This window comes from Rhipicephalus microplus, chromosome 9 (genome assembly GCF_043290135.1).
Source record: "Rhipicephalus microplus isolate Deutch F79 chromosome 9, USDA_Rmic, whole genome shotgun sequence".
NCBI classification, from domain to species: Eukaryota; Metazoa; Arthropoda; class Arachnida; order Ixodida; family Ixodidae; genus Rhipicephalus; species Rhipicephalus microplus.
In genome coordinates this window covers 70,828,153-70,853,904 of record NC_134708.1, presented here as the reverse complement: position 1 = coordinate 70,853,904, position 25,752 = coordinate 70,828,153, and the positions used below count along the sequence as shown (strand labels likewise).

At 47.5% G+C, this 25,752-nt stretch overlaps 1 protein-coding gene across 3 annotated transcripts in view; it reads left to right on the top strand.

The window, feature by feature from the left end:
- LOC119163269 (acyl-coenzyme A thioesterase 13) overlaps positions 1 to 25,752 on the top strand; it is a 59,867-nt gene that overhangs the window by 15,826 nt on the left and 18,289 nt on the right. For all 3 annotated transcript variants that reach the window (XM_075873790.1, XM_075873788.1, XM_075873789.1), the window contains exon 3: positions 318 to 497. In XM_075873790.1, the coding sequence (XP_075729905.1) occupies positions 318 to 480 (163 nt within the window). In that variant the 3' untranslated portion in view covers positions 481 to 497. The remainder of the gene's footprint in view (positions 1 to 317; positions 498 to 25,752) is intronic.

Genomic DNA, 25,752 nt, shown 5'->3' with positions numbered 1-25,752 from the left:
TGCATGCGAGCCTCTCCAAAAGGCGTTACAGTATCAACCTCTTGTTAGTGTCACATACTGCGAGCACAGTTAAGACAGAAGCGTAATAGGAGTGGCAAGAGTTCGCGAAATGCCACGACTCTGTCCTCTTAATTTTTGACGGGGCCATGCGGATATCAGTCGAATTATTCGTCGCATGCTCCCTTTTATATCATTCATGACAGTACAATGCACCGTTTCTATATATATTGCAGTCTATTGATTGCACCAATCTGATGAATAATCGTGAACCGGGCATTAGGCTAATACTGAATTTTTTTCCCCCTCCTTCGTTTCAGGTTCCTTGGTGCCGCCAAACTGGGAGACACTATCTTGATGGAGGCACGAATCACTCGCGCTGGACGCACCGTGGCCTTCGCTGAAATGAACATTCTCGACAAAGCCAGCAGGAAGATTCTGGTTCAAGGGGCTCACACAGCACTAGTTGTTCCCCAAGAGTAGCAATGTCAGCCAAATTGGTATGAAACAAACCTCACCAAGTGCGTTGTTGCATTCTGGATGTTTGACCAATTTCATAATGTCTATTGTCGTGTAATAGTAAACTAATGTTGTTTATATGCTGCGCATGTGAACAAAGTACGGAAGAAAAGTTAGCCTGAGCGTGTATTTACCCCTGGTCATGCCATAGAATGTTGGAGCCCATTTTAAAGGGGCCCTGCAACACTTTTTGAGCATGGTCAGAAAACGCTGCCGATCGGTAGTAGAGGCTCTTAACAACACGCGAGCCAAATATTATAGCACAGCACGCAGCCTAGAATTCGCAATAAATTATCAAAGTCAGCTAAAAATTGCTTTCTCTTCTCTCGACTAATGACGGAAGACACTCAAAAATCACTTGTAGAAAGCCCATCTGTCACCTGGCTAATTTGGAGATGGCGTGCTTGGTCGTTACAGAGATAGCCACGGGAGGCCGCAATTTGTCCGCACGTGCACGCGCGATCACACTGAAAAGGTTGTGCATTTAAAGAATGAAAAAGAAAAAAAAAGGTGCTCAAGGTCACAAGACACGTGACGTTTTTTTTTACCTGCCATCTCTCCCTGCTTAGCTCACAGTGTTTTCGTCTGGACGAGAGAAGAGAGAATACAATTGCAGCTTGTGACAAATCTTTGTAACTCCACTCGCACTGAACAGATTCTCAAGATTTTTGCGGTGTTTAATTCGTGAGGCAATAAGCTTTCCCACTGAATTCATTGAATGGTTACTTTAAAAAGTGTTTCAGGGTCCCTTTAACAAGATTGTTGCATAATGGTGGTGGTATAAGTTCTCTGATATGCAACTACATGAGTTCTTTTTTCGTTGTTGCTGTTGTTGAAAGAGCCAAACCCACTTGAGTTCTTTTAACGTTGTTACTGTTGTTAAAAGAGCCAAATTCACTTAGACTGAATTTGCCCTTGAGTTAAAATTGAGAAAAACAATGGTTTCATGTAGCTGACAATATAGTCATGCCAGTTTCAACACCCTTTTGACTCTTTGTTCATGCGATGTGAGGATTTCAAATATGTATTGCAGATAAAATGTAAATGTAAACTGCTTGCTATACTAGTAGGAATGCGTGAGTAATTTATTTGTTAGTGTTAACACATTGTCCATTTGGGGATAGTCCAACAAGTCTTTGAGCTGTTCGCATTGAGGCATTCATATGATGTCAGAAGTAATTTTCACAGAATGATTATATATTGTTCAATTGTCACCAGTCTCCAGCATTCTGGTCTCTGGAGGTATTCGCTAAAGACATCATTCTTTATTTTGGTAACAAATAGTTCTACGGTACGTGCCTTATATGTCTGTCTTGGCATTTTACCGCTTCTTTTCCCACATGGCCACAAGGCGGCCAGTGCTCCTTCTGTGAGGAGTGCTACCTTTTAGGGGCAGCATTCTCGTCGCTGTTTCACTTTTCGAGCTCTTCGATTGCATTCCAAAACATCCCTTTGTAGCTGAACCACAAATCCTTGAAGGAAGGAAGGAAGAAATAAACTTTATTTTGTATCTGGCGTGTTAGTGAGCTGGGCTCCCGCCTAGGTGTCGGCAAGAAGGTCTTGCCTCCTAGTGGCTTCCTCGGCCCGCTGGATTGCCTATAGCTGATCGTCCAGGGCTGAACTAAGCAGCACAGCCAGCCAACGTGCGCGGAGGCTGTCGGTGGAGGCCATATTCTCATTACTTTGTTTTAATCCCTGGCATTCCCATAGTATATGTTTTAAGGAAGCTCGTGTCCGATAATCTTTGCATTGAGCGGTTGCTTAGATCTCTGGATACATAGCATGTAGTAGCGCTGGATTCCTATAGGATCTGGTTTGTAATTGTTGCCATTGGACAGACTGTGCCCTGTTGAGTTTATGATGAGGAGGGGGGTAAACACACCTTTGTAATTTAAAATGTTTCGTAATTTCATTGAACGTTGTCATTTGGCCCTCCAACTCCCACACATTTGGAAATTCTGACGATGGATCAACATTTGTCGTAGCCTGGAAAGTGAGTGCTCGAGCTATGTTGTGTGCCACCTCGTTGGGGTTAATATCTGCCGTGGTGTCGGGTATGTGAGCTGGGAACTAGAGAATGCAAACGCATCTGTCGTCTTGGTTGGTTTTGCCTGTTTTAAGAATACGCAGTGCGTCAGGGGAGATTCTGCCATTTGCAAAGTTGCGTACAGCTGCTTGTGAATCGCTGATTATATAACACGCATCAGTTTGTGATATGGTCGAAGCTATTGCTATCTCTTCCACCGTTTCAACGTGTCTCGTGTGTATTGTCAGACTGGTGCTGCATTGTTTCTTGTGGTTAACTACAGCCGCGACGAAGCAGCTTTTGTGTTTATAACGAGCGGCATCTACGAAGACCGCTTCTGTGTTGTTTCCGTAGCTCTTTGTCATCGTCTTGGCTCTGCTCAGCCTTCTACCTGCGTTGTGCACGGGATGCATGTTTTTAGGTAACGGAGGCACCGTGAGCTTAGCCCGCACGTCCCGAGGAATGTCGCATTTGGTGCCAAATTGTGTGTGGTAAGTGATGCCTAATTTTTCCAGGATGTATCTACCAGTCTTGGTTTTAGAGAGGCGCTCGTACTGTGTGCAGTACGTTGCCCCTCTATCAGTTCTTCAAGTGTATTATGTAAAGCTACCTCTAACAGCCTCTCTGTACTTGTGCTTTGCATGAGCCCCAGCGCTTGTTTGTAGATTCTTATTATGAGGCTGTTTAATTTCATTTTTTCTGCTGCGAACCATCTATGGTATGCAGAAACGAAATGGGGCTGATGACAAACGGGTGGATGAGCCTTATGACATTTGCCTCTTTCATGCCGCTATGCTTATTCGTAATTCTTTTGATTAGGTGCATCGTTTGAGAAACCTTCGCTTCGATATTGAGTACCCTTTCCCCGTTGGTGCCTTTGCCTTCTATTATTAACCCCAATACCCTTATCTTGTCGACAATGGATATGGTGTGTCCATCTCGTGTTTTAAGTTGTATGTCTGTGTAGGTATGTGTGTTGTGGTGTTTGGGAGGTCGGCCTTTTAATGCTGGTCTATATAGTAGCAGCTCAGATTTTTCAGCTGAGCACGTGAGACCAGTTCCTTCTAGGTATTGCTCTACGGTGTCGATCGCTTCTTGTAAACGTTGTTCAATTGACTTATCGCTGCCATTGCTTACCCACAGAGTAATATCATCTGCATATATTGTATGGTGCAAACCTTCCATCTTTTCTAATTTACTTGGGAGGCCAGTTAGGACTAAGTTAAATAACATAGGTGATATCACTGATACTTTGGGAATAGCTGCACTACCCATAGATATTTCCTCGGATGTGAGGCCTCCTACAACAATTTTGGCTCGTCTATCCTTTAGGAAGTTCTGGATGTAATTATACGTCCGCTCACCTAAACCTAAGTTACTGACATGATTCAGTATGGCTTGGTGGGTGACATTATCAAATGCCTTTTTTAGATCAAGACCGACAATGGCTCGAGTTGATCTGCTAGGGTCATCTGTGATCTTGTGTTTTAATTGCAGCATGGCGTCTTGTGTACAGAGATTTTTCCGAAATCCTATCATTGTACATGGGAGTATGTTGTTGTCCTTTAGGCAGTTAGTCAATCCGGTCAGTAAGGCGCGTTCCTTTACCTTACCTAGGCAGGAAGTTAGTGAAATAGGGCTTAGGTTTTCAAGCTGTAAGCGTTTGCCAGGCTTGGGTATAAGCACGACGTACGGCGTTTTCCATTGCTGCGGTATGTGGCCTTGTCTCCAGCGTTCATTAATAAAGTCTGTTAATTTGCCAATGGACGTATAGTCTAGGTTTCGCAGTGTTTTGTTCGTAATGGGGTCAGGGCCCGGTGTCGACGTAGTATTTAGTTTGTGTAAAACTGCTCGTATCTCCGCTTCGTTGAATTTTCATCAAGGTCAGGATTCAACGCTCCTATGTAATTGGCGTGAGTGCTTGGTGGTGCCTGGGATATGTATTTAAGCGTGACTTCTTTGAGAAAATCTTTGTCTGTGCCTTTATAGGCATGCAGAACTTTGTTCATACTTTGTTTGTATACCGTTTTTGTGTCTTCTGGGTTTAGGAGGTGTCGAAGTAAATTCCAAGTTTTGCCTAGGCTCAGTTGGTTGTCCATGGCTGTACAAGTTTCTTCCCATTGTTGGCAACAAAGCTGTTGTGCATATTGTTTGATTTCTTTGTTAAGTGTGGCTATCTTCTTTCTTAGTGTTCTGTTATGGTTCTGCGTTTTCCAGCGTTTTTGCAGCCCTTGTTTGGCTTCCCACACATGTAATAGCCTACTGTCCAGAATTTCAAGCTTAGCTTCCGGTGGGACTATTTTCGTTGCCTCTTAAATCTCCTTCTTTAGATTAGCTGTCCATTGGTCAATGTTTGTAATGCTTTCTGTGATGCCCTCTTGTATATTTCTGAATTTAACCCAGTTAACTAGCCTAAATTGTTTGCCCATGTGTTTGGTGGGCCCTCCAATAAGCTGGATTTCAATGATAGAATGATTGCTTCCAGAGTCTTACTGTGTATTCAGCAATCACGCAGATTGCGTGTTCTTTATAAAAGTAAGGTCGGGCGTGGTATCACCACAGACACTATTTCCTTGCCTAGTGAGCACGGTGTAGGAAGGAGAGGTGACTCAACGCGGCGGGTGAGCGCGGCGAATCTTGGTTCGGCGCGGACGTATGCGCTCATAGGTGGCGCTGCTCGAACGGGGGCCATGTACTGCGGGTTTTCGGTAGCCACTGGCATGGAAACGCGCCTCGTACTGCGCCGTATAGTACGCGCGCTTGGATTTCAGTGTCATGAATTTATGGACGCTTCAAACGCAAATACTGTTTAGAAATAACAGAGGTTCTTTGGGACGTCTCGGGTTAGTATGTGAATTTTGAGGCCGAAGCGCACGCACGCTATTTGGGTCGCGACAGCGACCGTAGCTTCAACACTTCTTCGCGAAGACGCAGCCCCCGCTGCGAGTAATTTATGCAGCAATATGAGCAATTAAATAAATGTTTCGGTGCACCAGTGCTATCCACTACGGTGCGACTACGGCATACGAAGGCAATTTGAATTTCGCTGAACTCGGGCACACATGAAGCAGATATCTACTTTAGTTTTGCGCTGTTTTGCAACATGTTTTCACAGTAATTCATGCCTAATAAGCTTGTTCGAACATATACGTGTTTATTGCACTATTTTTGCAAAAAATGTCAACCAAGAAATATCGGGGAAATCACACACCATCAAACACCAAAATCTGTTTAGGACGCTTGTGCAGTCACAAGTTTGGACAGTTTTCTGAGCTTGTGCGTCTTGTTTTCCTTTTTTTTTCTCTGTTTACAATACTGCCTCACCCGAAGGCCCACATAATAATGCAAGATTTTTGCAATCACTTCATCTCTGTGGGTGGTGCAAGGAAATGAGAGCAAGTTGTTATCTAATATATGATCAATGGTCAGCTCATAAGCATTCCTTTGAGTACAATTTCTTTGAAACTCTGCTTCTGCTGCGCGAAGTAAGACAAATATGTTAGTTGTGGGATGAATGAGCTTCCCAAGGGTCTTACAGTTTACGAGGACTGCTTCAGGTACCGTATAAACGCGTGTAAGGGCCGCACTTTTTTTTCAAGAAATGAGGGTCAATTTTCAGGGTGCGGCCCATACACGCAACGTGCAATTTTTTTTTTTTGAAGCAAAAGAAAAAAACGTACCAGCTAGCGAACGAAGAACGTTTATTGCAGCATACAGCATATGTGCTTAATCGTCGTCGCTCAACGAGTCCTCAGACTCGGTGTCCGAGATGGTGTGTTGCGGAACACCGTCCTCCCACAAGCAGTCATCTTCCGCGCCATCCAAGCTGTTGGATATACCGGTGACTTTAAAGCTTCCGGTCACAACGTCCGTCGAAACTGAGTTCCACGCTGACAGTACCCAACCGAGAACAGCCTCAAGCGGTGCCCTCTTCAGCCGTCCGGTCGGCGTCTGCTCGTGGCTGCCGCTTGTCATCCATTCCGTGTAGAGCCTTCTGAATTCCACCTTAAAAGGTCGATTAACGCTGACGTCCAAAGGCTGCAGCATTCCAGTGAGGCCACCCGGAATCACGGCCATGTTTGTGCCGACACGGCGCAGCTGTTCCTTCACCTTATCGGTAAGGTGACCGCGGAAACTGTCTAATACTAAAAGTGACCCTTTGGCTAACAGCGCTCCTGGTCGGTTTTGCCAAACACACTTCACCCAGTCGAGCACCAAGTCATCGTTCATCCACCCCTTTTCTTGGGCTCGAACTATGACTCCCTTGGGGAACACTTCGTTGGGAATTCTTTTTCTTTTCAATACGACGTACGGGGGTAGCTTCCGCCCGTCCGCGCTCACACAAAGCATCACTGTGCAGCGTTGGCGCTCAGCGCCGGTGGTCCGCACGGCGACGCTCTTTTTGCCTTTCAGTTCGACTGTGTAGTTTTCCGGGCAGTCAAACCACACAGGAGTTTGATCTGCGTTCCCTATTTGCGACAGTAGATAATTATGTTGATGGTGAAGGCCGATGACATATTTGTGAAAACTAAGCGCCTTATCGGTGTAGTCTTCTGGCAGCCGCTGGCACAACGTGGTCCTTCGCCGAAAGGAGAGATCCTTCTTTTTCAGAAATCGTCGCACCCAGCCAGCGCTAGCCTTGAAAGTCCCGGCTGGTATATTCTTCGCACGTGCCAAGGCTAGTGCCTTCATGCGCAGCATGTCTGTAGTTAGTGCATATCCATCGTTCCGCACTTCTGTCACATAGCGGAACAACTCTTCTAGCTCCGGAAACTTGCATGGCTTTCCTCGGAAAGCGCGCTTTTTGCTGTTCGTGTTTTCCAGAGCTTCCTTCTGTGCGCACCATCTTCGAACTCACTTTTCGTCGACGTCGAATTTTCTGCCGGCGGCACGTTTCCCGTGCTCGAGCGCAAACTCGACCACCTTTAACTTGTAGCCAGCCGTGTAGCTATTCAGGTGCTTGCCCATCGTGCTACAACGTGAACGCTCGGCAGAAGACAAGCACGAGAGACAATACGGCGTGCACAACTCCTACAAATGGCCGCCTGAACTGCACAAGTTGGTGATGCTGATGCCGATATCGAGAGCGCGTTTGTATAGTGGTGCGAGGCACGAAGGATAAAATTCCGGTTTAACCTTTAGGTAACGAGCGTATGAACACTAATCAAATAGTTGAAATATTTAGCAAACTTTATGAACACCTTAGCACAAAGAAAGTTAAACAAAATATACTAGTGACGCACCTGTAAACCGCTGTAAACTTTGATAGTGATGATGAGGGTTGCGTTTTTTCGTGCCATCTATTGACGACGTTCAAAAGCTCGCATGCACGCGCGCATTTTGAATACGTGTGGTTTAATGAAAGTGTGGGTGCGGCCCTTACACGAATTTTTATTTTTTTTCGAATATGTGCGTCATAAAAACGGGGTGCGGCCTGTACACGGGTGCGGCCCTTACACGCGTTTATACGGTATCTGCGAGTGGGCAACAGGTCTCGCAAGGCCAAGTTTGCACGTTTCGCACGTTGTGCTGTTAAGCAACTTCCGGCACACAAACCCTGTAACATAGTAAACTATGCAGTCCACAACTTCAGCCAAGGCATAGGAGTGGTCATAAATAGCTTCCCACTCTAGCTCCTCACTAACATACCCATCAAGTCTCTTCCTAAGTTCTTGGAGCTTACTTTCCCCTGGAGACTCATCTTTGAAGGCTGAAGTGAGCTCTGCTAGTGTTAAGCATGGAGCTTCTTGCCCAAGCTCAGTTTGACAGTTGCTGAACTTTGGTGGTTTAAGCAGACTGTACACACTGAACATATTGTAGAGCTGTAAAAAGGTCGGCATCGTGGGGTGCTCATTTTGGCCTCCGGCTTGCCGAATGATGCCGAAAAATCTTTCAAGGGCATCTTGATTCATTTTCCCGGTAAGCACATATGTAAAACCACACTCATTTAGCAGGTAGTTCGAAAGGCTGAGAGCAGACATGATCGTTACGCGAAAGCCGTCAGCTGTCGACTGTGTCAGAAAACTGGTGTTAGGTATTTTGCCATCAACAACCATTTGCTCCCACTCATTCAGCCACTTCAATGACGATTCCAGAACAGTGAAGTTTTTGCACCCACGCTTAAGACCTTCCTTTGGCACCTGCCTGTTCAGTGCATCGAACAGGCTGTTCATGCGCTGAGTGAAGTCCACTGTCGCTGTGACGTCACATAGGCCAGGGACAGCCCTACTTGAGTAAAACTCTGAACCCTTAGCAACGCTGCGGCTGAACACCTGTGTAGCCAACTTCACTCTCATTTTCAAAGTGTTCGTCGGGTTGACGTGAGCATACGTCAGCTTAGGGCACACCTTCAAATAAGCTGGGTTTTTTTCGTCTTCAACAAACTAGGTGTCATAATGTGCCCAATGCACTTTCCCTTCGGGAGTAGTTAACACCTTCTGGGCGTGAAGGCGGTTCCTGGCACACTTAATTAAGTGTGGAGCATCTGAAAAAACGTACACCCTTCTTTTTTCGTTCAATGGGTGCTCGAACGAGTTTCTAGAGTTTTCTAGAGAACCGCACACTCCAAAGTGTTTCCACATGGATCTGTTCGTAGTTGCGCCATCGGAAACAAAAGCATTGACATACGCACCCGCCTCTTCTAGGAGAGTTATGGCTTTCAGGACAAGCTAAGCAAGAACGGTTGCTTTTGTGGGTCTCTTGCTCGCAAAAACTGCGATTGGTTGCGAGAACTTATCCCCGAATGAACGAAACGTAAAAACAAGTCCGTGATCGGCAAGTTTCTCACCTGCCGGTTGGATGTCGCCGAAGTCTGAAAACCCAGTGTATGTCATTGTCTTTGAGTTCACACGCATCTCTTTTCGCACCTGTATCTCATCAAAGACTAACACACCGTGTCGCTGGAATGTGTCTTTAGACAACAGTTTCTTTTTGAACGCTGCAAAGAAGCTGGCGTCAAACCCACGCTTCACACGGATGGCTGACAAGTACTTTCGCACGGTGGAAACGCATGGCAACGGCAGGATGTCATTGTTCCTTAAAAAGGCGTATGTAGATATGCAAAAGCAGGCACAACAGAAGCCAATTCTCCGTGTAACGGCTGTTTTTCTTGCCTGTTGCCTTGGCAGCAGCGATGCACTCGTGAATGCCCATCAGCTGTGCATTTGGGACATCAAGTTTCTCCAATTTCTCTTGCAGGGATTCGTTAGAAATAGAAGCGAACTGGTCCTGCATTGTCTTCAGTGCTTGCTGCAGCCCCTTTATCCTCTTGGTCAAGCGATCCTTGGCTCGTTTTAACGCATATTGTGCTCGTCGGAAAACTCTTACCTTCTCATTATTACGGAAGTTAGACATCCGAAAATTAGTGCGAGTTCCTTTTTCGTTCTTCCTGAGCAGTGCCCTCCTTTGGTGAACCCGCAGCGTGTCTGACAGGCCAGCACACCGCTGGCAGGCACCGTTGGCAGAAAGAACCTGCGCACACTTTCTGTGCCTCCATCGTCCACAAAGATAGACCAATGCGCATTCCAGTTGTGCATGGGGATATTCGTTAGCCGTTGGACCGCCACCGCAAAGGTGGAGGTTCTCCAGGTTCTTCAGTAGGGTTGTAATGTCGTTGATGGTTGACACCTCAAGGTCAAATCCCAGTACTTCGGGAGATACCGGCCTTCCCATCAAAACAACACTGAGTTGCATGTCTTGATTAATGTCAAGCAGCTTCCATGGCACTATGTGGCTTGTGTCAACAGCGCACTGCGGTTCTCGAACGCGCCGCAATTCCGAGAACACAACATTGCGAAGCTCGTCAACCTGCAATCTGTGGAAGCCCCAGGTGGTAGACGGAAGCTCAACGGATGCTGGGCTTCCAAACAGTTCATCAAATGTTGACACCGCTGCCAGGGGTGCTGAGGTACAATCATGCAAGAGCACGTCCGAAGGAGTAGCACCACTTTCGGGAGGATCCAGCAAAAGCGAGTCGCCGAGTTCCTGGCTTTGCTTACGGTGCTTCTTGATAGGCTTGTTGATGTCACGTCTCTCAGCTGGCCTCTTGCGTTGTTTTTTCTCTTTCGAGAGATAGCTTGGGCAGTCCAGAAAAATAGTGGGCACTGCATCTTTGGAGAGGGACGCTTTCAGGGGTGCTCGACACAAAACATTGCCGTTGTAGACCGCTTCCCAGGTTTTGCTTACCAAATGAGGCTCGAAGTGCCGTTCGCAGAAGTGGTCGGTAGACTGTAGGATGCGATCCTTGCGCGGAATGGCATTCCTCCACACCCGAAGGCGTTCTTCTTCTCTCGGCGCAGAAAACAGCGAAAGTTTCTCGGTACAGGACTTGTACCCTGTCTTGCAGCGTGGGGCGAAACACTTTTTCCCCATCGCTTTTACATGCCCCACGCACGTCGTATAAACTCACACGATCAACCAAAACTGTCAAAGATCGCGGATAATTCACACAAAACAGAGACGTTCCGAACTTACGATACAAAAGACGGCCTCGTGGCGGAGCGAACTCAAGTGGCCCTACGCACCGTCCGCGGCTCGCATGGATGGATGGATGGATGGATGGATGCTATGAGCGTCCCCTTTATAACGGGGTGGTGACAAGTATGCCACCAGGCTCGACAAAAAAAAAAAAAAAAAAAAAAATTTTTTTTTTATGTTGGCCTAATGCCTCTACTTCGATAAATTCTATCTTAATGGAAAAAAAGGTAAATTTTCAGCTTAAGTTCTCTGCCATTTACGGCACACTGTCCATATTTTATTTTTCCAATATTTATTTTTGTCCTTTCTCTCTAATTTTCTGACACCAATACTCTAACCGTCTCTTACTTATTTCAATCGCGGGTGTGTTCAGCTTTCCATTGTTGTCCCTAAAACCCAAGGCTTCCTGTAGGCTCGTGCCCAAACGTACACCTGGGTGGATATCTCCACATTCAATCAGAACATGCTCCGCCGTTTCCTTATCTTTCCCGCAGCATGTGCATTGTTCTTCTTCTTTACTGAATCTTGCTTTATAACTACGCGTTCTAAGGCAGCCCGATCTCGCTTCAAACAGTAAAGCGCTTCCCCTTGAATTATCGTAAAATGCCTCCCTCCTTATTTCATTTTTGCCCTTTCGGTAGTTACTCAAAGCCGGTTTTTTCTCCATAGCTGCCATCCAGTAAATCCTCTCCGCCTCCCTGACTTTTCCCTTAACGCTCTTTGTTGACATATGGCTCACAATACCAGCCGTATATTTACTAGTGAGTCTTCTAGTTCTTTTTCTCCACTGTGTGTCCACGCTCTTCCTATACAAATAACGGAACACCTTCTCTGCCCATCTACTCTCCTTCATATTTCTTAGCCTTTCTTCGAACCTTATTTTGCTCTGCGCTTCCCTCGCCTCAAAACCTGCCCACCCCATATCGCCCTTTACAGCCTCGTTTGTCGTCTTCCCGTGGGCACCCAACGCGAGGCGTCCCACAGTCCTTTGATTTACATCCATTCCCGATTGCACCTCTGCCCTCATGCACACCACTGAGTTCCCAAAAGTAAGCCCTGGAACCATTACACCCTTCCACAGACCTCGAAGCACCTCATACCTATTGTATCCCCACAACGCTCTGTGCTTCATTATTGCCGCATTCCTCTTTCCTTTTGCTGCCGAGGCTTTTTCCTGTACCTCCATGTATCTATCACTCTCATTTACCCATACTCCAAGGTACTTGTATTCACTTACCCTCGGTATTTCTTGGCCTTGTATGGACACCATCTGATCACAGGGATCATTGTATACCATCAATCCACACTTCGTTACACTGAATCCTAGTCCAAGAGCTTCACCTTCCCTTCCGCATATATTCGCCAGCTGCTGTATATCATCTCGACTGTCCGCAAATAAGACGATATCGTCCGCATAAAATAAACCTGGAAGCTTCTGCTCAATCATCATGCCGCCCTGTTTGTGTGACAGATTAAAACCAATGTTGCTACCTTCTAGCGCTTTTTCCATACTCACCATGTACAGCATGAATAACAGCGGGGACAAAGGACATCCCTGTCTCAGCCCCCTGCTAACCTCAACGTTCTCTTTGCTACGCATTCCTTCCCACTCTATGCAAACTGTATTTTATCGGTATATCTCCCTCAAAAGCTGTATACAGTCGTCGCCCATGCCCATTCCTTTCAATATATCCCACAAAATTTCCTGATTAACGTTGTCGTATGCCCCAGTGATGTCTAGAAAAGCCACGTACAAGGGCCTATTCTCTATTTTAGATATTTCTATACACTGAGTGAGAACAAACAGGTTATCGTCTAACCGCCTGTCGACTCGAAATCCGTTCTGAAGTTCTCCCAAAATATCGTTATGTTCGGCCCATGTTTCTATTTTCATTTTTACTGCTTGCATCGCCAACCTGTATAGTACCGATGTAATGGTTAGGGGTCTATACGAGCGAATCTTGTCCTTTTCTCCCTTGCCTTTATAGATTAAGTTCATTCTACTTTGTCGCCAACTGTCCGGTATTTGTCCGTCCTTTAAGCTTTTTTCTACTGCTTTTAACAATGCTTCTTTAGTGTTATGTCCTAGTTCGTTAATGAGGCTAACGGGAATCCCATCTAAACCCGCGGCAGTGCGCTTTGGAATTTTTCCTTCGGCCTTTTTCCAGTTGAAATTATCAAGTACTAGCTCTTCCTCTGTTGCTTTCTCCGCCACACTTTTACTCACCGGGGAGATCCCCTGGGCGCTCTTTTGAAACGAATCGGCTGTTACCTTTTGGATGTAACCTAGCGCTTCGTACCCTTCCAATTGATTTCCTCCTTCATCTAGAATATGTTGTTGCGTTGTGACAGACTTCCTACCTAGCGCCTTTATGTGGCTCCAAAAAATCCTAGGCGCGGCCTCCTTTTTTTCGTGTATCTCTGTCATCCAGCGTTCACTTTCACCTTTAATTTTTGCCTCTACCAATTTCTGTACAAGGGATTTTTTCTCTAAGTATATTTCCCATATTTTTTTTACTTCGTCCTGCGGCCGCTTCTCCTTTTTTGCCTTTCTATGCTCCCGTGATGCTTCGCGTCGCTTCTCGATCGCCTCCCGGATTTCCTTGTTCCACCAACTTTTTGGCTTCCTTTTTCCTTTCCAGCAAACAGTTTTCTTCTCTTTCCCTATCTCCTTCGTCATTAGATGTAACAGCTCACTATACTCCCAGTCCTTGCCTGGTATTTCACCTACTTCTTCCTCGACTCTTGCGGCTATATTTATTATTTGTTTGTCATTTAAATACGAGCTGCCAGACTTTGATTCCATGCTCATATTTTCAGTTTCGTATCCCATTTGTAATGTTATTCGTTTATGATCACTACCCAAGCTGTTAATGCCTTCCTCGTCTATCCTCATTTCTGTCAGTTTGTGGTAAATTCCTTCAGTCATGAGACAATAATCAATACTTGATTGCTTGTTTCCGACTTCCCATGTGATCTGGCCGTCACATTTAGGCCCCGTGTTAACTATCTCCAGACTATGTTGCTCGCAAAGATCTAGTAATAACTTCCCATTGGTGTCTGAATATCCGTGAAGGTCATGTATGTGGGCATTCATGTCCGCTAGAAGGATGATTTCGGCCCCATTACCAAATTCCTTAATATCCGCACTCATGCAATCCACTATCTCCTTATTCTTTTCTCTGCAGTTATTCCCCGTCCACAAGTAGGCTACCCCTAGCCACGTTTCCTTTCCACCTACTGTGCCCAGAACCCAGAGGTGCTCTGAACACGTCTGTTTCACTCTAACCCATTTGGCTCCGCGATGAATTAGCATTCCTACACCCCCACCTTTCCTTTCCGATATGGTCCTGTTACACCCTTCCCGAACATAATTTTCAATATGTGGTGGCTCTTCCAAGTCTCTAAGGTGTGTTTCTGTAACCGCATACACGCCTATCTGTTCTTTGTTTAACTGCTCCTCAATCTCTAACCATTTTGCCTTCTTTCTGCCACCCTGCATGTTTATGTAACTAATTGCAACACGCGCCTTTTTCCTTTTTCTTTTACCTTTTTTCTGGTTTTTCGCAATTCTACCTGTCAAAGCGTCCTCCTGGTTGTTTTCCCTGTTACGAGCTACCCCGGACTCCGAAGGGCCCGTGAGCCCCCCAAAAAAGCTACTACGCGTCCTGCCAGTCGCCAGCCCACCTCGTGTCCAAGCCTCTTATCGAAATGAATCTTGTCTCTTTGGAATCCACCCCACCTGTGCACTTCCCTGTTTAAATCCACTACCTCGAAACCCTTCTCTCGACTAATTCGCCATATCTCTTTGTTTGCGTCGCCAACCGCTCTTTGCAGGTTGACGTTGCGTACTGGTACTTCCGGTACTGTGCATACTACAATTTGCACCTGGGGGGACACGGCACGCATGTCATCCACCCCTTTCGCCAAGGTCGTCGCTAGTCCTGACGATTCTTTTTTCAGGACGTCATTTAACCCTCCCGCAATTACAACGAGGTTACGATTGTTAGCTTTAGCTGCGAGTTGTTCACCCGCTTGACTCATTACTGTCCCCAGCGTTTGTCCTGGGAACGTCCCTATCGCAACTCTCTTGTCGCCTTTCACCCTTTCTTTGATTGCCGCTGCGCATCGGACTAAATTTGAGTCACCGGCGATGATGACCTGTTCAGACATTCCTTCTTAAACCTGTACCTGGCTGCTGACTAGGTGACTAGCGTGAGTCACGGCTGCTGGTTTGCTCCCTCCCTCCCTCAAAACTACTTCCCGGTAGCTGGGCCCTGTGGCCAATGTATCTGCCTTTGTCATGCCTGTTTCCTTCATCTCTCCCTCACGGGGGGTCGTCGCCATAATGCTTCCGCCGTCACCTGCGTCTTCGTTCCCTTTCACGACCTTCGATAGGCCCTTCTCGGCTGCCCGGAGCCTTTCTTCCATGGCTGACGTTTTCTCTCGCTCCTTCGCCAATGCGTTCTCCAGCTCTGCGATTTTCTCCATGAGCCCACTCTGGACCGCCATCATATTTTTCATTTTCTCCTCGAACTCGCACTGTCTACACTTGGCGTCATCTTCTGCTTTCTCCTCCGCACTAACTTCCACCTTCCACCCTACCCCGCACTCTGAACACTTTACGGTCTTTTCGACCATGGCTAGCTCAGTTTACCGATGCCCACGTGTTAGAAAACTGTACTAAAATACACTGGTCTAAGCCAAAAAGAACCACAATAATAAATAAATACGCTACACTTCACAGCACCTGCGCATGCACGTGGTCGGTCTACGCGCAGGCCTCAGCCACGTGGTGGCTGGAGAAAAAAAAGACACAGTACAAAATACTAAAAAAAAAAGAAAAAAAAAGTACACCGTAATAGACCTAATCAAGCTTTACGCTAGCGCCTTACGTTCTCATAACGCTACATACAGAGGCAAGCTGGAAACATGCAAAAACACTTATCTGTAGCTGTCATTCCGGAGCTCTCCAAAAACACGTCCGACCTCTACCACCACTGCCCCGATACTCCTAGCGCCCTCTGGTAGAAAGGAGGCGAACCCGAACAAGTTCTCCACGGAGCTGCTCTGCTGCGCCTCCGAGGCGATCAGTCGCCTCTCTCTTCCTACACCGTGCTAGTGAGTATTGCGGGGTCAGTGATGAGTGTTAGGCCTTCCTGCTGCGAGTCGAGCCAGAGATTCCTGCCCTTGGGGTGGACGTGTTTATAACCCCATGTACAATGAGGGGCATTAAAGTCCCCTCCGATTATTACAACTCGGTCGCCCGCTATGGTAAGCGTGCGCTTAATACCGGTGGTAGAGTCAATAAAAGACCTACCTCGCTTTCCAGGGTAGGACATCCAAAGGAAAATCAGCGACGCCTTTCCGATGTGTACAGCCTCCTATAACGAAAGAACAGGAGCAGTAAATGACGTCACAGCAGTTAAAGCGAATTAAAAATCTGCCTTGGGGTGGGTGTGTTTATAACCCCATGTACAATGAGGGGCATTAAAGTCCCCTCCGATTATTACAACTCGGTCGCCCGCTATGGTAAGCGTGCGCTTAATACCAATGGTAGAGTCAATGAAAGACCTCGCTTTCCAGGGTAGGACATCCAAAGGAAAATCATCGGCGCCTTCCCGATGTGTACAGCCTCCTATAACGAAAGAACAGGAGCAGTAAATGACGTCACAGCAGTTAAAGAGAGTTAAAAATTTGTGCCGTGTGAATTTCGGGTTACTGTACATGTTTAGGATGAACACACTCAGTCAGTCAGTCAGTCAGTCAGTCAGTCAGTCAAAGAACTTTATTTGGTCCTGAGAAGACGAGAATGCCCCCGTCAGGGGGTACCGTCTGGGGGCCCTGCCCACGATGGCACCGGGAGGTTAAAGCTCTCGGCGACTTCGCGGGCTCTCTGGGCAGCCCTTAGCTGCTGGTCCTTTGCGGAGCTGGTGATAAGCTGGAGCCAGTCGTCCTCAGTGGAGGGAGACCCTAGCCCTCGCGCAAGTCGTGACACTGCCGCAGCATGTGCTGGAGGGTGCACCTCGGATGACCACAACGCGGGCAGCGTGGGTCTATTCCGTCTACGAATTTTGATCAAATAAACGGACATGGACACGTGTTTGTTTGTAACATTCGCAGGGTGATTGCCTGTGGTCTGTTTAGATGTGAGTGTGGAAGCGGAAAGCTGATAGTGCTTACAGACCTCGTTGAAAGTGAGAAGAGGGTCCCTTTGCCACTGCCCTCTCTCAGCCTCCGAGTGCCCACTTCCGGCGCGGTCTGTGAGACCTCGCGTCTGGGAGTGTGCAAGTTCGTTGGCGTTTGAGATGGTTTCGTGAGCATCACTGCCTACATGACGAGGGAACCAAATTATATGCTTTTCGCCTGTCCAAGATGCAGCAGAGAGAACGTGCAGCTTCTTTGCACACCGAGCCTTTCATAAATGCTCTAGTGGCGGCTCGCGAGTCCGTGTAAATAGTAGAACGGTTCGTTGTGGCCATGGCGATGGCCACTGCCACCTGTTCGGCTTTGTCGGCATCCGAATTTTTGAGCGTAAGTGATGTCAGCACCTCTCCCCGTAATGACGTAGCTTCTGAAACAAAGTGTTTGGAAGCTGCGTATTGCACTGTGTCAACGAAGGCGACATTGTCCTCAATCGTAGCCGCTGTTTGAAGAAGGGCTCTGGCCCTTGCTTTGCGTCCTCCGCAGTTGTATTGGGGGTGCATGTTTCTAGGTACCTGAGATACTGTATACATTTCCCTGACTTTGATAGGGAGCGCGCACTTCCTCTGTCTGGCAATGGGAGACCGTATACCAATATGCGCTAGTAACTGTCTGCCAGCCTCCGTGGAAGCCAGTCTTGCAACTTGGGCGACCTGTTGTGGCTCTACTATTTCGCTGAAGGTGTTGTGGACACCCAGCGCCAATAGATGTTCTGTACTGATGCTCTGTGGGAGACCCAGTAGCTTTTTTATGTTCTTGCGAATTATTGATTCTAATCGGGCTTCATCCCTCCTGCTCCACTTGTGGGCCAGGGCTATGTCGTTGATGTGGCTCATTAGGAAGGCGTGAAAGAGTCTACGAAGGTTCTTCTCGGATAGACCCCCTCGTTTGTTGGCCACCCTCGTGATTAATTTTGTCATGGAATTGGCTTTGGCCGCGATGCGTTCTAACGTGTAGGCGTTACTGCCATCCTCCTCCAGGAACATACCGAGGATTCTAACTTTCTTTACGATCGGAATAATAGAGCCGTTCTTTGTGGTGATCAAGATATCGGGGAAACTTCCTTTCTTTGCACCGATTGTTGGCTAGTAAAGGAGCAGTTCCGATTTATTAGCCGACAAGCAGAGTCCTCCCTTGGGAAGAAAATCTTCGACAACCCTGATCGCTGTTTGTAATTGCTCTTCAATTTGCCCATCACTACCTCCCTCGCACCAGACGGTGATGTCGTCAGCGTAGAAGGTGTGACCAAGACTTTCAATCTCGGCCAGACTGTGGGAAAGTGCTCTCAGCGATAAGTTAAATAAAAATGGGGATAGCACTGCCCCTTGTGGAGTGCCTCTGGGTCCAAGATCAAACGTCTTCGAGCCGAGAGATCCTAGGCGAATGGTAGCTTTTCTGTTCTTGAGCTGATGTAGCTCAAGCTGATGTAGTTGTAAAAATGTTCTCCTAGACCTGCTTCTTTAGTGGAATGAAGTATGTGAGAGTGTTTGACCTTGTCCAAGGCCTTTTCCAGGTCAAGTGCCAGAACAGCTCTGGTGTCTCTGGAGACCCTGCCAATGATCTTGTGTTTAAGCAACAATACATCCTGCGTTGACATGGAGGCCTGAATCCAATTATATTAAATGGGAAGAGATTCCTTTCCTCTGCAAATTTAGTGGCCCGCTTGAGGATAACGTGCTCGGCGACCTTCCCTACACATGCAGTGAGAGATATCGGCCGGAGCGAGCCAAGCTCCAGGGGTTTCCTTGGCTTCGGAATGAGGATGACGGTCGCGTCACGCCACTCTATTGGAACCTCGCCGGTTTCCCACACCTCGTTGATTTTATTCGTTAGAAGCTCGATATCCTCGTCAGGTAAATTCTTTAAGAGTTTGTTACTGATCCCATCGGGACCCGGAGCTGATCTGCCGTTGAGCTCATATAGAACCTCTCGTACCTCTGCGCACGTGAAGGGAGAACTAAGAGGGTCTGTTCCGTTCTCTGGCAAAGCAGGAGGGTAGTCATTGTGTGAGGCGGGTTCCGTGCAAAGATATCTCGAGGCGAGCTCATCGATAATATGTGTCTCTGTCACACCAGAGTTCTTTAGGTTGTGGATAAGTCTGTCAATTGTAAGCTGCTGATTGGTTTTGGATTGTTTATCTCCCAGTAGATGTTTGAGGAGGTTCCACTTCGCACCACTCCTCATTTGCACGTCGACGGCATCGCATATTTCGTCGCATTGCTGTCGAGCTAGCGTTTCACTATGCTCATCTATCTGCCTATTAACTTCAGAAATGTTTTTGCGTAGGCATCGGTTTACCGTATATACTCGTGTAAGGGCCGCACTTTTTTTTCGAAAATTTTGCTAGGTGCGGCCCTTACACGAATCAGGCCGATTTAGTACAGGCAGTACAGGCCAAAGGTCTGTACTGTTTATGCAACAGTAGCAGAGTGCAAGAGTCACAAATGACATGCCAGAAATGTTTTTATTCGGATTCCATTTCGCTGTCCTCGTTCTCGGAGGAGCTCGCCTCGGCGTCCGCGTCTTCCCAGAGACGGTCATCTTCGGTGCCGTTCATGGAGTTCGAAATTCCCGTTACCTTGAAGCTTTTAGCAACTACTTCTACTGACATGGCACGCCACGCATTCAAAATCCATTCACACACCTGTTGGAGCGACGCCCGCTTCAGCCGTCCTGTAGGGGTCTTCTCGTGGACGCCTCCAGCCATCCATTCAGAGTAACATCGGCGAAATTCCACTTTGAATGGTCTGTTGACGCATACGTCGAGCGGCTGCAGCACACTCGTCAGGCCACCGGGAATGACGGCCAAGTCCGTACGAGTTGCGGCAACTCGGTTCTTGACGCGGTCGGTCAAGTGGCCCCTAAAGCTGTCCAAAACAAGGAGGGCTTTCCGTTGTAACAGCCCTCCAGGTCTGTTTGCCCAGACGGTCTTAATCCAGTCAACGACCAGTTCCTCGGACATCCAGCCCTTCTCTTGCGCACGTACGACGATTCCCTGAGGGAACTTCTCTTTTGGGAGAGTCTTCCTTTTAAATACGACGTACGGCGGAAGCCTCCTGCCGTCTGCCGTGATGCACAACATCACAGTGCACCTTTGGCGTTCTGCACCAGTCGTGCGCACAGACACACTTTTCGCACCTTTTAAATCCACTGTGGTGCTTTCCGGTGCATCGAACCACACAGGTGTCTGGTCCGCATTCCCAATTTGGGACAGGTCGTATTCATGCTCCCTCCTGAGAGCATTCACGAAGCGATGAAACTTAATGACGTGGTCTTCGTACTCGCGCGGCAGTTTTTGGCAAATCGTCGTTCGGCGCCGAATAGAAAGCTGGTTACGGTTCATAAACCGCGTAGCCCAGCCCCGACTTGCCTTGAATTGTGCCGGGGGTATTTCCATGTGGCGAGCGATGCTGAGGGCTTTGACGCGTATCATGTCAGTCGATACGGCGTAGCCGTCCCTTCGTGTGTCGACGACGTAGTTGACGAGCTCGCTTTCGAGTTGCGGGTACTTGCACTTTTTCCCGCGAAACGCCTTTCGGCTCCTGTTAGTAGCGGCGAGGGCATCTTTCTGATTCATCCAGTAACGCACGCGCTTCTCATCGACGTCGTACTTTCGTCCAGCTTCCCGCTTCCCGTGCTCCTCGGCATAGTCAATCACTTGCAGCTTAAATGCTGCAGTGAATGATCTCAGATGCCGGCCCATCGTCCGTCACGTGCGCTGGCTTCTGCAGGGTTCACTACAACCAACAAAGTGACACCGACGACACCGATCTGAAGTCGCGCTGCCAACGTATCGACACGATGCTAGGAACGATGCCAACAAAGAGGCCGCACAAGGCAAATATGGCGGCGCGCTGTCAACAGCGTGGTCGGCGCGTCGGCGGAAGTAGAATAAAAGCGGAAAAGCGTGCAGCGCCATCTGGCTGTAAATGAACTAACTACACTTTTCTGGCGGGACATTTTGAACTTTTGTTTTTTTTTTTTTCGAAATATCCGCTTTCAAAGTTGGGGTGCGGCCCTTACACGAGGGCGGCCCTTACACGAGTATATAGTTTCTGCGTTTTCCATTGAGCCTGCAGCGCGTTTTTAGCCTTGAGAAGGTGTGCTAATCGACTGTCCATGCGCTCAATCTCTCTTTCTGTCTTCACTTCCTTTGTGGAAGCAGCAACGTCTTCTTTTAGGCGAGTGATTAATTCGTTTAACAAGTTGTATTTATTCTCGTCTTGCTTTCTGATAGCTCTAAAAAAATCCCAATCTGTGACGTGAAATTTTCTGAGCGGTGGTGACGAGATTCTTATTGCGAGGCTGGTAATGTACTGATCACTACTAAGATTCTCTTGTAAGTTATTCCATATGGGTTCCTCTGCATTCCTAACCATGGTCAAATCTGGTGTGGTATCCCTGCTGACTGAATTGCCTATTCTGGTGGGGTATCGTGAATCAGTGACAAATGTGAGACCACAAGCTATGATCTGTGCTGCGAGGGCTTTGCCTTTTGCGGTATCCTTGATATAGCCACAATCTTGATGTGCGTTAAAGTCACCTGCTGTGATGAGAGTTAAGTTTTCCTTCTTGTTCGGGTATCTTATTAGGTACCGCTTTCTTTGTCAACAGCGTGAGCGGGCTCGTCACCTCTGCATATCCTCGGACGTACTCTCGATAGTAGCCACAAAGTCCTAACAGGCTGCGTAGTTCCTTCTTGGTGCGCGGTGGTACCAACCGAACTGAACCGACAATATGCCCCAGGTAATGTATGTGGGATTGCGCAATCTGACACTTCTCTGGGCTGGCTTTCAGTCCCGCCTTCTCTAAGACCTTAAGAATAAGGTCAAGATGCTTTAAGTGCTCCTCCCAAGTGCTAGAAAAAATAGCAATATCATCTAGGTATGCCGTGGCATACACTTGATGTTGCGACAAGAGTTTATTTATTCACCGTTCTTTGAAAGGTTGGCGCGGAATTTTTCTGCCCGAAAGGCATCACTTTCCATGCGTACTGACCTTCATGCGTTACAAATGCGGTGAATTTCTGACTCTTTTCTTCCATCGGTATCTGCCAGTATCCGAGCCTAAGGTCCACTACCGTAATGAACTGCGCTCTGCCTACTCCGAAAATCAATTCCTGAGGATTCATCATAGGGAACGCATCCACTTTGGTGACGGCATTTAACGCTCTGTAGTCCACACACATGCGGATAGTCCCATCTTTTTTTCCGATGCATACTACCGGGTGTGCAAACTCACTCTCCGTGGGGTAGATCAACACCACCTAGATAAGTTCAGGCAGGCCTCTTCACTGCCTCCGTGACGTCACGCACCTGGCCCGTCGACGCGCGCGCGCGAGCCGCTGCGGCGCGGATGCTTCCCGCGCGGCGCCCACTACAGATGAGTAAAACATTAATTTCTGCATTGCCGCGATATAGGCATAGAATATAAAATTTCTGAACGAACGTTATTTCACATCAAGATGAAATAGTGCTGTTCCGCTCCATCTTGGCGGACGTAACTGCTTCAGATTGCACTTAAAAGAAACGTACACAAGTCCCGGGCACCTGGCAAAATATTTATTACGATGTAAGTACCATGTATCACAAGGAACATACGAACTTCCAGCCTTTAGCAGTCATATTGACATCTATGACTACATTGTGCAACACAAAAACCGAAACTGACAAGATTAAGCAAAAAAAAAACAAGGCGCTAGATTATTCGTTATAATGTTTCAAAATTTATCACAGTGAAAAACTTTTAGCATCTGGTACAGTCATATTCACAGCCATAATCACATTATGGGGCAAACAGAAAAACACAACTGCTATTAGAACGAAAGAAACTAGCTACTGGAGTATTTATTACAATGTATAAAGTGTATCACAATGACACAAAGCTGTTAAGAACTTTCAACACCAATTTCACATTTTGACGCTCTAGGTGGCTTGGATAAAGTGCTTTATAGCTCAGACCATAGGCAACCTTTGCAAGCTTGCTTTGTTCACTCTGGTACAGCTTCCTCAAAAAAGTAAACGAAGCTTTTTGGTCCTCACCACTTCCACAGCTTTCAAAAGGAGGATACAAAAACGACTTGTCATCATCCTTCTGATTGAGCCAATTGTTGCGTATACACTTGAGCAAGCGAACAGTGTCCACAACATGAAACAATGGCTGCTGCGGGTTGGCAGGATGAGGAAAAACAATCCCTGGCTCATTTTGCTCGCTAAACAGAGACATCATTTTCCTGTTTATGGCATTGTTGTCTGTTACGACCGCAACAACATGCAGACCAACACTTTCAAGCCTCATGATTAGTGTCTTTAGAACATCATGCAGCTCCGTTGCTGTGATACGAGTTACCGGAAGGATATGAGCAACATCTTTATAAGATGAAAGCAAAGACTGTACCATGAACATGTGCGCTGTCTTTGCTGGTTCCGCACAATGCGCAGCAAACCCTGTTAGGCAGCCACCTTTATATTCAAAAAACTGTTGCAGGTGTATTTCATCAAGCATGACAGTCACATTTTTTTCATGGGCTTCAGAATGGTTGCTCTGCGCTTAATGTACCTCAGAAAACCTTCTTCGCACTGCTCTTTCGATGGGCTCACATCATGTGCAGCACAAACTCGCTTGATGGTAGTGTCATGGGGCAAGACAAGCTTGTTGCTGTGGCGAAAAAACTTGTAAGCATGTGGAGAAATTGTGTGCAATATACTGCTAAAAACTAAAAGCTCTGCAGAATACCGCACGCCATTACTCTTCTTTGTCAGCAGCTTGCACTGCTCCTTCAGGAAGATTAGTGCGTCAGCCCTCTCATCATCATGCAGCTCATCATCACAAATGTCATCCAGCAAGGATAAAACAAGCCTAAGCACTCCTCCCACCTTGTCCTCCTGTTGACGGGCCTTCTTTTCACAATATCGCTCCATGCTGTCTAGAAGGTTGTCCAGCACACGGACATCACGGACTTCGTCAGGAATGCACACATCATCCGACACCAACGGAGCGCACTTAAAATACACGGAAACGGACAGATCCTCTGTAACCACCACAGATACAAGCATCTTGGAGCTTGCAACGCCGGTTCGATGTGGGCGACGATGAGGCACGTCTCGCAGGCTGTTGTACACCAAAGCTTCTTATTTGGACGCTCGTTAACCCGAGAAATCAGTTCAACCAGATTACAAACTTTGTACTGTTTTTCTTCTTTTTCAAACGCTGCTTGGGACTCGTGTATGGCTTTCTGGAGTAGCTCATTTTCAGTCCGCTTCCTTTTCAGTTCAGGCTCTTCTCGCGACGTGCGCGAATCCGAGATATACGAAGGGCAGTCTGAAAAAATGGCTGGGAAGGCGTCTGGAGTCAGCCGTGTCAACTTCATAGGAGCTTCAATGGTTCGTCCATCGCAGTCCGTATACGTTGACGTTGTGCGCAGGTGTTCCGACTTGAAGTGACGCTCGCAAACCTGCGCGTGACCGGAACAAAAAAAAAAACACCAATTAGAATCTCCTGGGATAATTACGAGAAATCTCGTTAATTCTGAAGGGGTACGCTCGATGCAGCTTACCTTGGGGTCCTTCAACAGCCTCACGTCGCTCCGTCGCACAGCCCGCTGCCATTCCGCTCTTCGCTTAGCGTCTCTCGGAAAAGAGAACAAGCGGACTTTCGGACCATTGTCATAGTTCCCTCGACAGTTGGGTACACAATACCGCCCCATGTCTCAGGATACATTCGTCAACAAAATAAATTCGGCGGAAGCGGTAACTGCAACACGGAACAGCGTGCACGGCGTGGCCGCGTGGTCTCGTTCAACGACAGAGTGAAATAATTGTCACGGCTGCCGCCACCTGTCGGAGACTCGGACAACTTACGGCTCTGCCGCAAAGCTACGGGCTACCACGGTGCTCGCTCTCTCGAGAGAGGTCGCCCTCCTCCTTGCCTGTCAACATGCCCGGACACGCCGAAACGCTGCTGGTACGGCGTGAGCTAGGTGGTGTTGGCGTGAGAGGCTCGGGCAAAGTTGAATGACGTCACACGAAGGCGCGCCGGAGTGAAGAGGCCTGAACTCATTTAGGTGGCGTTGGGTAGATCAACTTCCAAGTCAAAAGTTCGTCAACTTGCCGGCTGACTTCTTTCTTTAATAGTTCCGGCACCCGATACAGAAACGCCTTTTTTGGCTGGTGACCCAGTTCTATTTCTATCTTATGTTCATCTACCTTTGCTATACCCGGAGTGCCGTCAAAGAGGGTGCAATGTCTTTAAAGCACCGCCTGTATTTTCGCCTGCGCGTCAGCATCAAGGTGAGCAACCTTTTCGCTCGTTACCACTAGCTTTTCCCGCTTCACAGTGGTTGGCCGTGGGGCATATTCCACCTACCCAAAATCATGGTCCTCATCGAAAACGACCCCAATCTGACTGACTCTTGCATAGTAAGGTCGAATGTTGTTGGCGTGGACACTTTTCAGCTTTCCCTCAGATGTTTCAACGCGGTAAGAATGTTCGCGCTCACGTCCAACCACTGTGAATGGGCCTAGCCATTTAGG